At 32.2% G+C, this 13190-nt stretch overlaps 1 protein-coding gene across 2 annotated transcripts in view; it reads left to right on the top strand.

Annotated features, from left to right (window-relative positions):
• LOC106472674 (multidrug resistance-associated protein 4-like) overlaps positions 1 to 13190 on the top strand; it is a 121499-nt gene that overhangs the window by 89251 nt on the left and 19058 nt on the right. For both annotated transcript variants that reach the window (XM_022402154.1, XM_022402157.1), the window contains 4 exons: positions 3241 to 3675; positions 5124 to 5320; positions 10183 to 10472; positions 10840 to 10919. In XM_022402154.1, the coding sequence (XP_022257862.1) occupies positions 3241 to 3675; positions 5124 to 5320; positions 10183 to 10472; positions 10840 to 10919 (1002 nt within the window). The remainder of the gene's footprint in view (positions 1 to 3240; positions 3676 to 5123; positions 5321 to 10182; positions 10473 to 10839; positions 10920 to 13190) is intronic.

The raw sequence follows: 13190 nt of genomic DNA, 5'->3' as shown, positions 1-13190 counted from the left end.
ACACTTTCGACCAGGATTGGCTAAAAGTTTTACAACTGAGGTTTAACACGCCCAGACGCAGGTTAAAACGAAAACAGACTAGAAAAAGGTTTAGATACCAATCATAGATGGCAGAACCAGTGCTGAGGTGAAAGGAAATATCTTAAAAAAATTTTTGAAAAAACATTTCTTCTCAGAGGGCGCTTATTTACAGTCTAAAACGTATTTTAGGATTTTTTCATTAAATTCCTCTTTAAACTTCATTAAAGAATACAATTTTGTACAAATAATTGAATGTTATGCTACTATTTATAAAAATAAAATCAGAAATCCATTAAAAGATAAGTTCTCTATCATTTTTTCAATTCACAAATGCACACTTGCATTGCCTGCTAAGAAAGTTACTACCGGTAGTCATCGGGTTAAATTATAAATATATCCATTCATGTGAATATGACTGAAAAATTTCATTTTTTCTGAAAAGGTGATGTCTATTTACTTGTGACCATCATGTGTAGATGTTTCTTGCACCTTTTTCCAATGCATTTATATTCTCCTCTCCTTGGACTGATCTTTCCTCCCCCAGACTTCAATCGCTTGGGAGATTAACAGTAATTCTTTACTATCTCCTGTCCTTTTTTTGCCTGTTAGTCTGTTTGAACCAAAATTAGTGTCTATGTCCTGTTTTGTGTGTCTTATCATGGATTTCTCCCTTTCAAGGTCCCCACCCTGGGACTCCTCTTTTTCCAAGGACCTCTCCAAATCTACGATTACTGGATGGGTCCATCAACTGCTCCTGTTGGTATGTTTTTTTGGGGATCTGTATGAACACATACTGTCTCATATTTTTTCTCATTTGATTTTCACTTGTTTCATTCTCTTCCATTTCTTCTTTGCTGGCCCTAGGACAAGCTTCTCCAGGTGGGCATTTGGATAGTTTCCACATATTTTTCTCCTCTACACCTTCTGGCTGTTTTATCTTCTGAAAGATTATCAGCTTACACCTGTTGACATTCTTCAATCATCCCACTTTTTTTGAGAAAAATATGAACCATGTCTCTTTCAGAGTGCCTTTTTCATTTCAGTAGATCCCACCATGTGGTTCCTGTTACTTCCAAGGTTATACTTACTTAAAATTACATTGAGGTAGGATAATGGAAAGTGCTCATATCATCCACCCTAGCTCCACCTGTGCCCATTGTGAAATGGGGTGTCCTGAAAGACCACTTGAGGTATCCTTGTGGCTTGCACTTGCTGTCTTTTAAAAAATAGGGTTTTGTTGTCACTCATTGTACTGTCATCAGTGAAAATCTTTTCCGACTGGAGGCTCCGATGAGAATCTGGAAATTCTCTGGGACTCCTCAATGCAGATTCTTCCCCCTTTCATCAAGTGGAGCAAGGGAGACTCTTGCCACCTACCATTTTATAGCCACTGAGGTTGTGGACCATGGAGAATCCTTACCAGTTGGATTCAACTGCTGGGGCCATTCAAAGGAGTTGCAATATGTTGAGAAGTAGGGTGGTGGTGACACTGTCATTGTTGTTCAGGTCACCCCTCTAATACATAATGCATATCACTTGTACCCTCCTTCTGCAGCCTGAGACAGTAGATTCCAAGAGAATACACACACTACATATGAAACCATACTGCATAATACATAACCTTCCTCCTGCAGCTGTTCCATAGAGTTGAGGTGAGCACTCACTTTACAATACCATACAGCCAGTGTCTGTTCAGCAGAGTCAAGATGAGTGCACACTTTATCAATCCATACTGCATAACTATGGTGTTCTCCTTTTGCAGCTGAAGTATGTTCTGTAGAGTCTGACAGTAGAGTTCAGGCAAGCACACAAAACGAAACCATACTGTATCACTAATGTGCCCTCCTACTGCAGCTGGAGTCTGTCCCCTAGAGTCTGACAGTAGAGATGAGGTGTGCACACGTACTATAGAAATCTATACTGTATCACTGATGTGCCCTCCTCCTGTAGCTGGAGTCAGACAGTAGAGTTGAGGTGAGCACATGAGGTATGGTCAGAATGCACCCAAACCACACTGCACATGTTGGCTATCCAACTGCATGTGTGCAACGACTCAGATGGTAATGTTCTCGTTTCGCCCATCCCTGTGACACACAGGGCTCATTTGCTTCTTCCCCCTTTCCTTTCTGAGTGACAAGTATACTCTGGTCAAGGTGAGATGAGGTCTTCCACGGGTGTGCCCATATGAAGCCCCTGCCATTAAGTGTCATAGGTTTCCTTTCTGAAAGGAGGTCATCTAGGTAAAATTTGGACTAGCTCCTCCACCAATTCAACTTGGGATTCTTTTGAAACTGTATGTGAAGGTGAGTTATCATCTTGGAAGGTAATGTTTTCCTTATCTGAAAATGTATTTCCAATAGATACTCACCTCTTTACACATTTCTGCCCATCCTCCCCACTTCTGGTTCACATTTTTTTTACCATGAGTGCATTACATAAAGGGAGTTATTGCACTTGTGGGTGCGTTGCTTTCCTATTGATGAAGGGCTTTTGTTGCATGATAATGTCATCATGCACTTGTGCATTTCATATTAAATTGCATGAAATTAAGGAAGAATTGCTTCTAGAGTTGTAGAATTCAAATCTTTTAGGCAGACACACAAAGAATATAGCTAAACTGCCTGTGGAGGTGAGTATTATTGAAAATACATTTTCAGGTAAGAAAAATGGTAACTTTAAGTTGATCACTAATCCAATTTTATGATGATTTGGATTTCTTTAGGGAAACATGAATTAGTTAATTTACACATTTCTAATTGTAGGTGCTGTAAACATTGATACTAGATTCATTCATCCAATTTTTTTACTGTAAGTACTGCTGAACATATGTAAACATTGATACTAGATTCATTCATCCAGTTTTTCTACTGTAAGTACTGCTGAACATCTGTAAGCATTGATACTAGATTCATTCGTCTAGTTTTTCTACTGTAAGTACTGCTGAACATCTGTAAGCATTGATACTAGATTCATTCGTCCAGTTTTCCTACTGTAAGTACTACTGAACATCTGTAAGCATTGATACTAGATTCATTCGTCCAGTTTTTCTACTGTAAGTACTGCTGAACATCTGTAAGCATTGATACTAGATTCATTTGTCCAGTTTTTTTAATGTAAGTACTGCTGAACATCTTAACTGTTCATTTGGATATGATGTATTTTGCCATGAGGAGTAAACCTGTCATGTATTATATTCATGAATGTTTGTCTAATCGCTAGGGGAAGTGTTTTGCTCTTGGGAACTATACTCATCTACTGAACAGTGGTATAGATTTTGTATCCGTAATGGAAATGGACGAAGAGGATCCAAAAAGAGATTCCTTAAAGGCCAACCATATTACGATTGAGCAGAGTTTGTCCATTAGTCCTATTGACACTTTTATAGCCCAGAAGAAATCACCCACAGTTACACGAGACCCTGAGGTAGTATCCTCCAGTTCAATTTCTAGTTGGCTAGCTGAAGAGATGAAGATCTCAGGAGTTGAGGACATATACTGCTCAGGAAGTGTTGGTGATAACAATTCAAGAAGACATTCTTTGTGGGATACAGTTTCAGCCAGTCATTCTGCTCAACATATGGTGCCAACATCTCAGGGTGCCTTATGTGAATCCAATTTATCACTGGCTTCAACAGTGGAAGATGACCCACACCCAGTAAGTAAGCTGTATTTTCAAATATATGTACAAAACAATTCATATATATTTTTTATTGTTTTTATTTATTATAAATCTCATTAATTTGTTCTTTTTGCTTTTATGATCTCAAGATATAACTAGCTTTTTTTTTTACTTACCACATACATACTTATGATGATAATAATTAACATATTAATATGAGTCTTAAAAGATTAAAAAATATATATTGAAGTATTGTTATCAATATTCATAGAATCAAAATGAAAGTTTGCATCAAATTAACTCTTCACATTTACAAACTAGATTTATGAAAAATGCTCTTCAGTTAATTAATTTTTTTCTGCTTATTTACCTATCTTTTATTGTGGTGTTGTAAGATTAGTTAAAAGCATGTAATAAGAATTTGCAGCATAATTTTTTTTATATATATCTTTACATATGTACTATGGTTCAAATCACAATATTTTATACTTCTTTTTATTTTCACAGGGAAAGTTAATATAAACAAATTCTTAAAGTTAAGAAAGTTTCACAGATAAGACAGCTTTTCTTTGTGAGGTTCAAAATGAAATTTGGTTGTTCTTTGGATAAGGAAAGCTTCTATAGAAGTACATTTAAGTTTAAAGTAAGAGGTTAATATGACTATTAAACCTCACAAAAATCTAATTATAACTTGAAAAGAAAAAGTTGGGTTTTTGAATTTTTTTATCAAAAAGCTATCAAGAAATTGAAATTATTAGAAAACAATGTACTTGAGTTTTTAACTATAAACCTACCAAAACTTAAATATAAAATTACCACTGAGTTACTTCACAATGGTAACAGAAGGCTTAATGGCAAAACATTGTATCATGCTATTAGGCTCAAGTTTTATAAAGCATATTAAGTGAGAATGAATAATATGTAGAGTCTTTTTAAAATGGATTATTTCAGTGTTTTCAGAATGTTATCTGGTATACTCTTGTTGTCTATTATTGATATAGGTACTGCCTATAAATAAAGAAGCTAGAAAAATGTCAACATACGTCAGATTACTATAAACTTTTATCTGCCAAATATTTTGTGTACAACAATGAGCTGTAACTGATAATTTTAGTCACATTTACTTAGTTTCTGGTAGCCTTGTGATTGATTACATTTGAATTGATTTGATTAGATATTTGCAGATGAAATGAGTCTGCTTTAGTTTGTAAGGTCTTGAGTATTTTACGTGCTTGATTAGGCATGTAACTTTTTTAATGTTCCTGTCTGAAGTTTATACATACTTTTGGCATATCAGAGAATATAATAAATGAGTACTGCAGTATGCACCATTTGTTATGTCACACTATTTTTATATTTTTCTTCATTTACATTCTGAAAATATAAGTTGATAGATATATTTAGTCATATTATTGTTTACAAAGAGTTTACTGGTGCTTTCAAGAATCCTAATGTTTAGATTTATTATGCACTTGAAACTATAGATGCTCTCAGAAAGAAGTAATGGGAAAGACTATCCTAAACAAGAAGAAGAATTACGGTCAACTGGCTCTGTAAAAGGAGCAGTTTATTGGTACTATATCAAGACAGGAGCAGGATGGTTTCTTATACCACTGCTAATAATAAGTTCCATAGGAGCACAAGCACTTTTTAGTGGAAGTGACTTCTGGCTTGCTTTATGGTAAGATATATTAAGCCACCTTTGGTTTTTATTTTATGATAAATGATATACAGAATGATTATATAAAATTGTTATAATTTCAAAGGTTTCAAAATTGATTGGTACTTTTACTCCTCTATTATTTATGTAGGTACTGGCTACAAATGAAGAAGTCCCAAAAAAAAATCACCAAATTTCTTTTAATGTTTCCTTACAAAGGATCTTTTGATTTATCAGAAATAAAAGCAAAAAACAGAAAGTTATTTATAATATTTCTGATATCAGCCTCACTTGAGCACTTATTTAGTCCTTCAGAGTACACTTGCTTTATTTTGATGGTGTTTACAAATATGGTGAAGACAAGGGATATATTTTCTAATTTTTCCAGCCTTCAAAACATAAAGACAAGTTCTTATGATTACTGAAATAGTAATTACAGTTTATTTAAGTTTATTACCAAGTATTACTAATCAAGTTTTAAGGTAATTTCATGTTTTATCATAACCACAGATCCCAGAAGTATTACTGAGACCCCGAAATAAATGTCACAAATTTGCCCAATCTACTGTGGTCTTATCCATTTGATAATATGCTTATGGAATAAAATGCATGTACGAATAACATTTTTATGAAATTTGATTTAACCTATGGCCACAATATGATTAAGCAGTCTACAGATAAATTCCAAATATTTGAAGTTTATAATTAGATTATATGTAATTCTGTAGTATAAATTTATTTTTAAATTAGATGTGTATTTAAAATTATTACCTGTTGGATACCTCAGAAAAATAATATTGTACATTCTAACTACTTTTAAATTGAAAGTCCTGTAAGTTTTATTATGGAAAGTTTGAATTTTGTACAGAATGTACAAAAAACTGTCACAGAATGTCCTTTTGTCTTTCTCAATCAGCATATAAAGCCTATATCTAAATGAAACTTTTCAAGTATTGTGCTTTTAAAAGTGTATGTTTTTCAGAAAAGGATTTAGATATACAATGTAAGATGGTTTTCAAACATCTTGTACCATATTCACATTTTCCTGAACAAAACTTGCAATTCTCAGTATACTTTGGGTGAAATTTTGTTCCCCATAGAACATGTTTAAAGCTATAGTTATTTTATATATGGGGTTTTCTTTGTAACTGTCTAGACAAACAATAAATATATAGTTTAAACTTTTCAAGGACAAAAGAAAATTATTTTCCATCATAAATAGCTATGCGATATTTCTTGATCGTAACAGGAGCTATAATAAACTTTTATGAGTGAGATATAATAAATGTAGTATCAGCTGATTTGTCAATGAAAACAGCAAAACCATGAAAAAATGTATCATAAGTCCAAAATATTGATTTCAAATAAATGATTTGATAGCAGATTAACCTTTAAACATGCATGCTACAAACAAGGGCTAATAAATTCAGTTTTAATCTTATCTGAAATACAGAATAACTGTCAGGTGTTGAGTGTATATCAAATTTAATTAAAGATAATCATTCTAACTATATTTTCGCAATGTTTTACTCAAAAATTGTTTAGTTGTTAGTTTATCATTTTGTAACATTTGTGTAAAGAAATTCCTAAATAAAAACGAAAATAGAGTTCCAATTTTAATTTCTGTATACTCTGAGAAGTCTTTCTTGCATATAAATATATATGTATATAACATATTTATTGATTCTTTTTAAGATTATTTTGGCCATCCTAAAGAATAGGTTTATATTTGCTATTAAGACAGTGTCATCTCTCGAGGATATACTTGTTTTTGTATTATTTCTCACATGATTTTTCCTTCTCTTTTAGTGGTTTTATTACTACATTTCTCTGGTTCTACCCTTTCATCATGTCTCAATATGTAGTTTTAACAATTACTAACAAAGTGTAGCTTTTAAAATAGCTACAGACAACATTTATATATGATTGGTTAAAACGGATTATAAACTACTTTCATCAGTGTAGAGCTAATGAGTTTGTGCAGAAATTTTAATTTTGTGGGAAAGGGACTAGCTGGAGCTCCAGTAGGGATGACTCAAATTTTCATTTATTGTGTATTATTGTTAATTTTATAGTACAAGCAATGCACACAAATAAACAAACTTGTTATATATTGTTGGAAAGAAACTGTTAGGTATACATTAATTTCATGACACTTTCTGAAAATTCAGTTTCCAGCTAACCCTTTAGTTCACTTTGTAGAGTATTTGCTTGTAGTTTGAGCAGCCAAGGTTTGATACCAGGACAATGAAGTAAAAAAGGAAATGGAATTAACACATAGAGTGAACTTTTCGGTTGGTAAAGAAAAGTTTGGAAAACTTCTTAGGATAAAAAACTTGTACTTGGTTTAATTCATTTGGCAATGAACAAAGCTTAAAAATGACTTGCTAAGACCAAGTAGTATTTAATAATAAGAATTGAGCTTTAGCTATTAGAATATGATCATAAAAGTTTGGATGTAGTACAGAATATACAAAAAACTGCCATAAAATATTCTTTTTTGTCATTCTCAATTAGCATATCAAACCTATTCCTAAGTGAAGCTTCTCAAGTGAAATACTTTTAACAGCGATCATTAATCATGCACACTCACATATATTTTACACTAGTCGTCAATCAGATATTATTCAAAAAGGGAAAAAAGAAGAAGAAAAATAGCAAACTTTTTAAATAAAAGATTTAGATATGCAATGTAAAATGGTTTTTAAACATCTTGTACCATATTCATAGTTTTGTGGACAAAACTAGGTTTATATATGATATCAAGACAGTGTCATTCCTTGAGGATATAATTATCTATGTATTGTTTCTTGCAGGAGTTTTCCTTCTCTTTTAGTGGTTTTATTACTACAGTTCTTTGGTACCACCCTTTTATTATGCCCCATTATGTAGTTTTAACAGATACTAAAAAAACATAGCTTCAAAATTATTTTCTTATCATAAGTAGTCAGAAATTCTGAAAAGAAATATTTAGTCAAGTATGAATGCCAAAATATCTTGAATAGTTTGAATACCTTTTCTCACGTGACAGAGAAAGAAAGGCTAAAACTATGTTCAAAAGATCTAAAACACATGTTAATCAGGTTTATAAAGGCAATAGGCTTGTTATGACCAAGTACTTTTTAATGATAACTGAGTTTTAACTATTAGAATATAATCACATGTTTCAGCCTTCAGAAGCATCAGTTTTTAGTAGTAACACACAGCTTAGAAAATTGATGGAGGTTTTTTCTGAGACTTTAGAAAAAGATGTTCCCTTCTGTACAGCACTTAATTTAGTTAGGATCTACAAACTAATTGTAAGTAGATGGTTGCACCACACTTACCTCAGAAATGTGCTAGTATTTTTGATTTGGTTGATGCCTTGCTAACTGCTTCATTTTTAATTCAAATTGGAAGTAGCTTAGGATGGAATCATTTTAACCTTATAAAAAACAAGAACATATAAATTTCTAAAAAAATATTGAATAGCATTGCTTTGCCTTACATGAAAAAAATATGTAATATTTATCTAGGTTGAACATTGCATCTTAGTTGTACATGAATATGAGCTTTGTGTAATTGTTTCTTTATGTGTAAAGCTTATTTACATATATATTTACACACACATCACTAAAGGAAAGTGGTATCTCCACACTGTTATGGAATTTCTTGTTTTGGAATAGATAATGCTGCAGTTGAAAAATGTGCCCAAATATGCACACTTGGGGATGTAAAGGGTGCATAGCTACAAGAAGAGTAACAGAAAAGATTGCAGATTTCCAACATTCTCAAAGATGGCTGTGATCACAGAAAAAATACAAATTTAAAAACCTCAGAGTTTAGGGAAATTCTCACTTTTGAAAAAAGTAAACCTTCAGTTTTCTCCATGAAAGTGAAAAAAAAACTGGCAAGCAATAGGTTCCAAAAATTAAGTCAATATGGAGTATGTCTCTAAAAAGTGAAAGCTATGAGTTCAAAAGAAAACCATCTGAACCAAAAAGTGTGCTGATGAAGCTGACAATACCTGGTACTGATGGCAAGATAATAAGCAAGATTTTGAGCCAAATGTTCATAAGCTTCTAGCCACATCTTTGAATCAACAGCTATTTTCATGAGAAAGGTGGCCAAAGAAACTGAACTTATAACAATCACATTCATCCACTAACCCATTAAGTTTCACAATGTAGCTCCAATGAATTTTTAGTTTTTTTTGTTTTTCCCAAACATTGTTCTTGAAACTAAATCCACATACAGTAGAAGGTCAGTGGAAAAGTTGTCAAGATATGTGGCCTAAGATAACCTCACCAAAAACTTGTTTTTATTTATGATACAGTGGAACTCATCAGGTATTTCTGCTTAATCAGAGCTATCAAATTGAGCAGGATCAATAATTGATGTAGCAGTTCTAAGGATACACTGGACCTTACACATCATTCTTGTAAAGTACAATTAACCTTCAATTAGAAAAAGTTGATCTGAAACAATCTTGTATCAGTAGTATTGTCTTGTATAGGTAAACAAGTTTTTGTATAAAAACAAAATTGCATATTCTTACCTTTACATATGTTAGATATAGATTTTAATTTTTTAATATTTTTTCAACTAAAGACAGAATGCCAATAGCAAAATATAAAATGTTTATAAATTTTCATGCATTTGCTATTTGCAATGTTTGTCAGTCTTATTATAAGGTGACAGGGGACTTGTATTTCAAAATATCCAAATAAGAAGGCAAAAACAAACTCAAGTGTAGAGTAATATGCCTTACATGAATGTGATGTGCCATTAATTCTCTATTCATATGATTTCAAAATATTAGATAGTGTCAATCAATGTCAAGTTTAGTAAAGCTGACTCAGTTGTGAGTTTACTTTTAACAACACATACATTAACTTTACTAGGACAAATGGAGAAGAAGTAAGGAGACTTGCAATTGAAAGACACAATAGGACCAGCAGCAGTAGTACCACCAATAACACTACAGACCAATTATTTATTGACAATGAATTCATGGACATCTATACAAATATCTATATATATTCTGGAATGGTTGGTGGTCTGTTTATTTTGGCATTGCTTCGAACAACAATGTTTTTTATTATGTGTATGCGATCTTCAGTTGGATTACACAACAAGATGTTTGGCAGCATTGTCCGAGCCCCTATCTCTTTTTTTGACAATAATCCTGTAGGTGAGTATTGTGGTTTCATCTTGAGATCTAAATATACATCAACATCTTCCATCCTTAATCAGTTAAGGCAAAGGATAATTTGATTAGTTTGTGAATAACATCAAAATATAAAACTGGTACAAACCAATATATGAATGTTTTTATTTGTTTAGAACTTTAGTTTCTAGTATGATTTAATAACAGAAAGTTTAAGCTAATATTTTATATACTAATCTATCCTGTAAGGACTGGTAATGTCATCCACTCAAACAAGTAACATACTTTATCATCAAACAAATAGCTAAAATCTTAGAAAATCTGCTTGTGAACATTGGCAATGTAAGTGTGAATGAATGGCCAGACGGATAAATGTTTTCTCAATTATCAGGAAGAATTCTGAACCGATTTTCTAAAGACCTTGGAACCATTGATGATTTACTTCCTCCAACAGCTTTGGATATGACTTATGTAAGTGAATTATTATAATTAGCTTTAAATGTGTAGTCGTTTCTTTAACTATGTCTTAAGTTAATATTGATATGTTATAGTAAATTCTTTCTGTATGTTGTACAATTGTAGATCACTACGGTTAATTCTTTTGTTAGCATGTCATTGTAGTCTCTTGCTTTTGAAAAATGCACAAGGAATGTAAATAGCTTCTACCAAACAGTCTTCAAGGGCTGTTAGCAGGCTTATGCTGTTTCTCAATTATTTATTTACAAATAGCTGATTTTGTTGCCAATGTCATGGTAAATAATAGTATGACCTGAATTCAAAATTACTTATTTATTGGTAAAAATAAAAGTACCAGTAGTAGGCCCAAAACAGTAGGTGTCATGACAGAGTTAACAGGGGCTGTAAAACGTCCTTGCAAAACTCATTTTACAGGTGCTCTTGAGTATCAGTGTGATGACATCCATCAAATGTGAAGGACTGCATTGTAATAGTAATTTTCACAGATATATATTATTATGTATCAGCATTATAAAATTCCTAATGGACAAAATGATTATAACCCGAGCTCTTTCGAAAGGTGGACCTTTCTTCTTCAGGATCAAGCTTTCAAAAGTTATAGGATTTTTGTCATTTTGTATCAAGACTTCTTGAACATATGTGTTTTTCTTACATCATGAAATTCGTAAGGTAAATATTACACGTGCATTTTGCCCTATCATTAATCTACTAAGATGCATTTGTATGAACAGGATGATTATAAAATCTGTACCAGTATTTGGAACAGTCTGTAGTGTAAACATATTGGCAAAATATTTTGTACAGTTTTGTTTTGTATGCACAGGATAATTATAAAATCAGTACAAGCATTTGCAACTGTCTGTAGTGTAAACATACTGGCAAAATATTTTGTACAGTAATGTTTTTGTATGTACAGGATAATTATAAAGTCAGTACAAGCATTTGCAACAGTCTGTAGTGTAAACATACTGGCCAAATATTTTGTACAGTGTGCAGTGGTAGTACTATTAGGTGTTGCACATGGTTATATGCAAATTAGGCTGGTATGTAAATACAGCAGTGGTTGCACTTGCATTTATATTTCTTGAGTCCTTGGGGCCCAACCACTTAAGAAAGTGGAGTCCCATTATATTTTTATGTAAAGCATAAAAACCACAGAATTTTTATTTTGTCATTTATTTCTTATCAATTGTAGCAAAACTTGAATATTTACTACATTGTATGGGTTTGCTCATAATTTTTCCTTGTTTTTCCCCTTCACAAGGTCCTCCTTTTTGGGTAGTCAAGGTTCACACACACAGGGTATGAATGTCATGGAATTTTGTAAAAAAAATTTTTCAGTACTGAAAACATAAGAAAATCGATGATTTTGATCAGGAGGTCTTGGAAATACCCTTGAAAGTCAAACCCTCAACATTCCCACATCCCCTGTTTTTATTGATGACAAGTCATACCATTGTATTTATCTCACTTTCATGAAAAATAATCTCTTGAAAATGTGACTTGTAAAATGGGAAAAAGCAGACTTAGCAACATTGCTTTGAAATATGTACTTCTGTCTGCAAGTAAACAGGTGTCATGTGACTATTGTTACAATGATATTGTTAGTGTAAATTAAGCTCAAACCTCATTTGGCAAAAAAACTAGAATCATAAAACTATTGATAGGTTAAAGAACATGGATATTTTAGAACTTTCCTAATTTTTATCTTTAACATAAATGCTTCAAAACATAATTAACAACATTTCTAGCCTAAGAAGTGTGAACCTTTGATTGATTGTTATGTTAATGTATTGTGATTTATCTTGAGCAGCCACTCAGGTACAAGTTTACTTGTTGTCCTGTTGAAAAGTTAAAATAATATGTTTAATAAATATTATTTGGTTTTGGTTATATGCTAGAAGTTTTTTTTTCTTGCTCTGTCCAAAGCACGATATTTGGGAGAAAGATATACATACATAACAATATTATCTGATTTGACCTAGAATATTAATATGTTACGTCTCCGTTTGTTAATTAACTTTCTGTAACTTCGTTCTGACGAAATTTTAGCGACACAAGTCCTTACTTAATAAAACTGGTTTATTCTTTCTGAATATAACTTTACCGATAAACTTATTTGCAACAGTCGCTCTGTAACAAACGTTTTAACAACGAATGTTAACTTCAACAATACTTCTGACTGCAGTTCAATTACTCACTACCTACATACATTATCGCGTCACGCCGTGACTCTCTTATATATATATATATATATATATATAA

The sequence above is a fragment of the Limulus polyphemus genome, unplaced genomic scaffold, assembly GCF_000517525.1.
Source record: "Limulus polyphemus unplaced genomic scaffold, Limulus_polyphemus-2.1.2 Scaffold123, whole genome shotgun sequence".
Classification (NCBI taxonomy): domain Eukaryota; kingdom Metazoa; phylum Arthropoda; class Merostomata; order Xiphosura; family Limulidae; genus Limulus; species Limulus polyphemus.
Note: the sequence above shows the minus strand (reverse complement) of the source record. Positions and strands in the feature narration are given on the sequence as shown.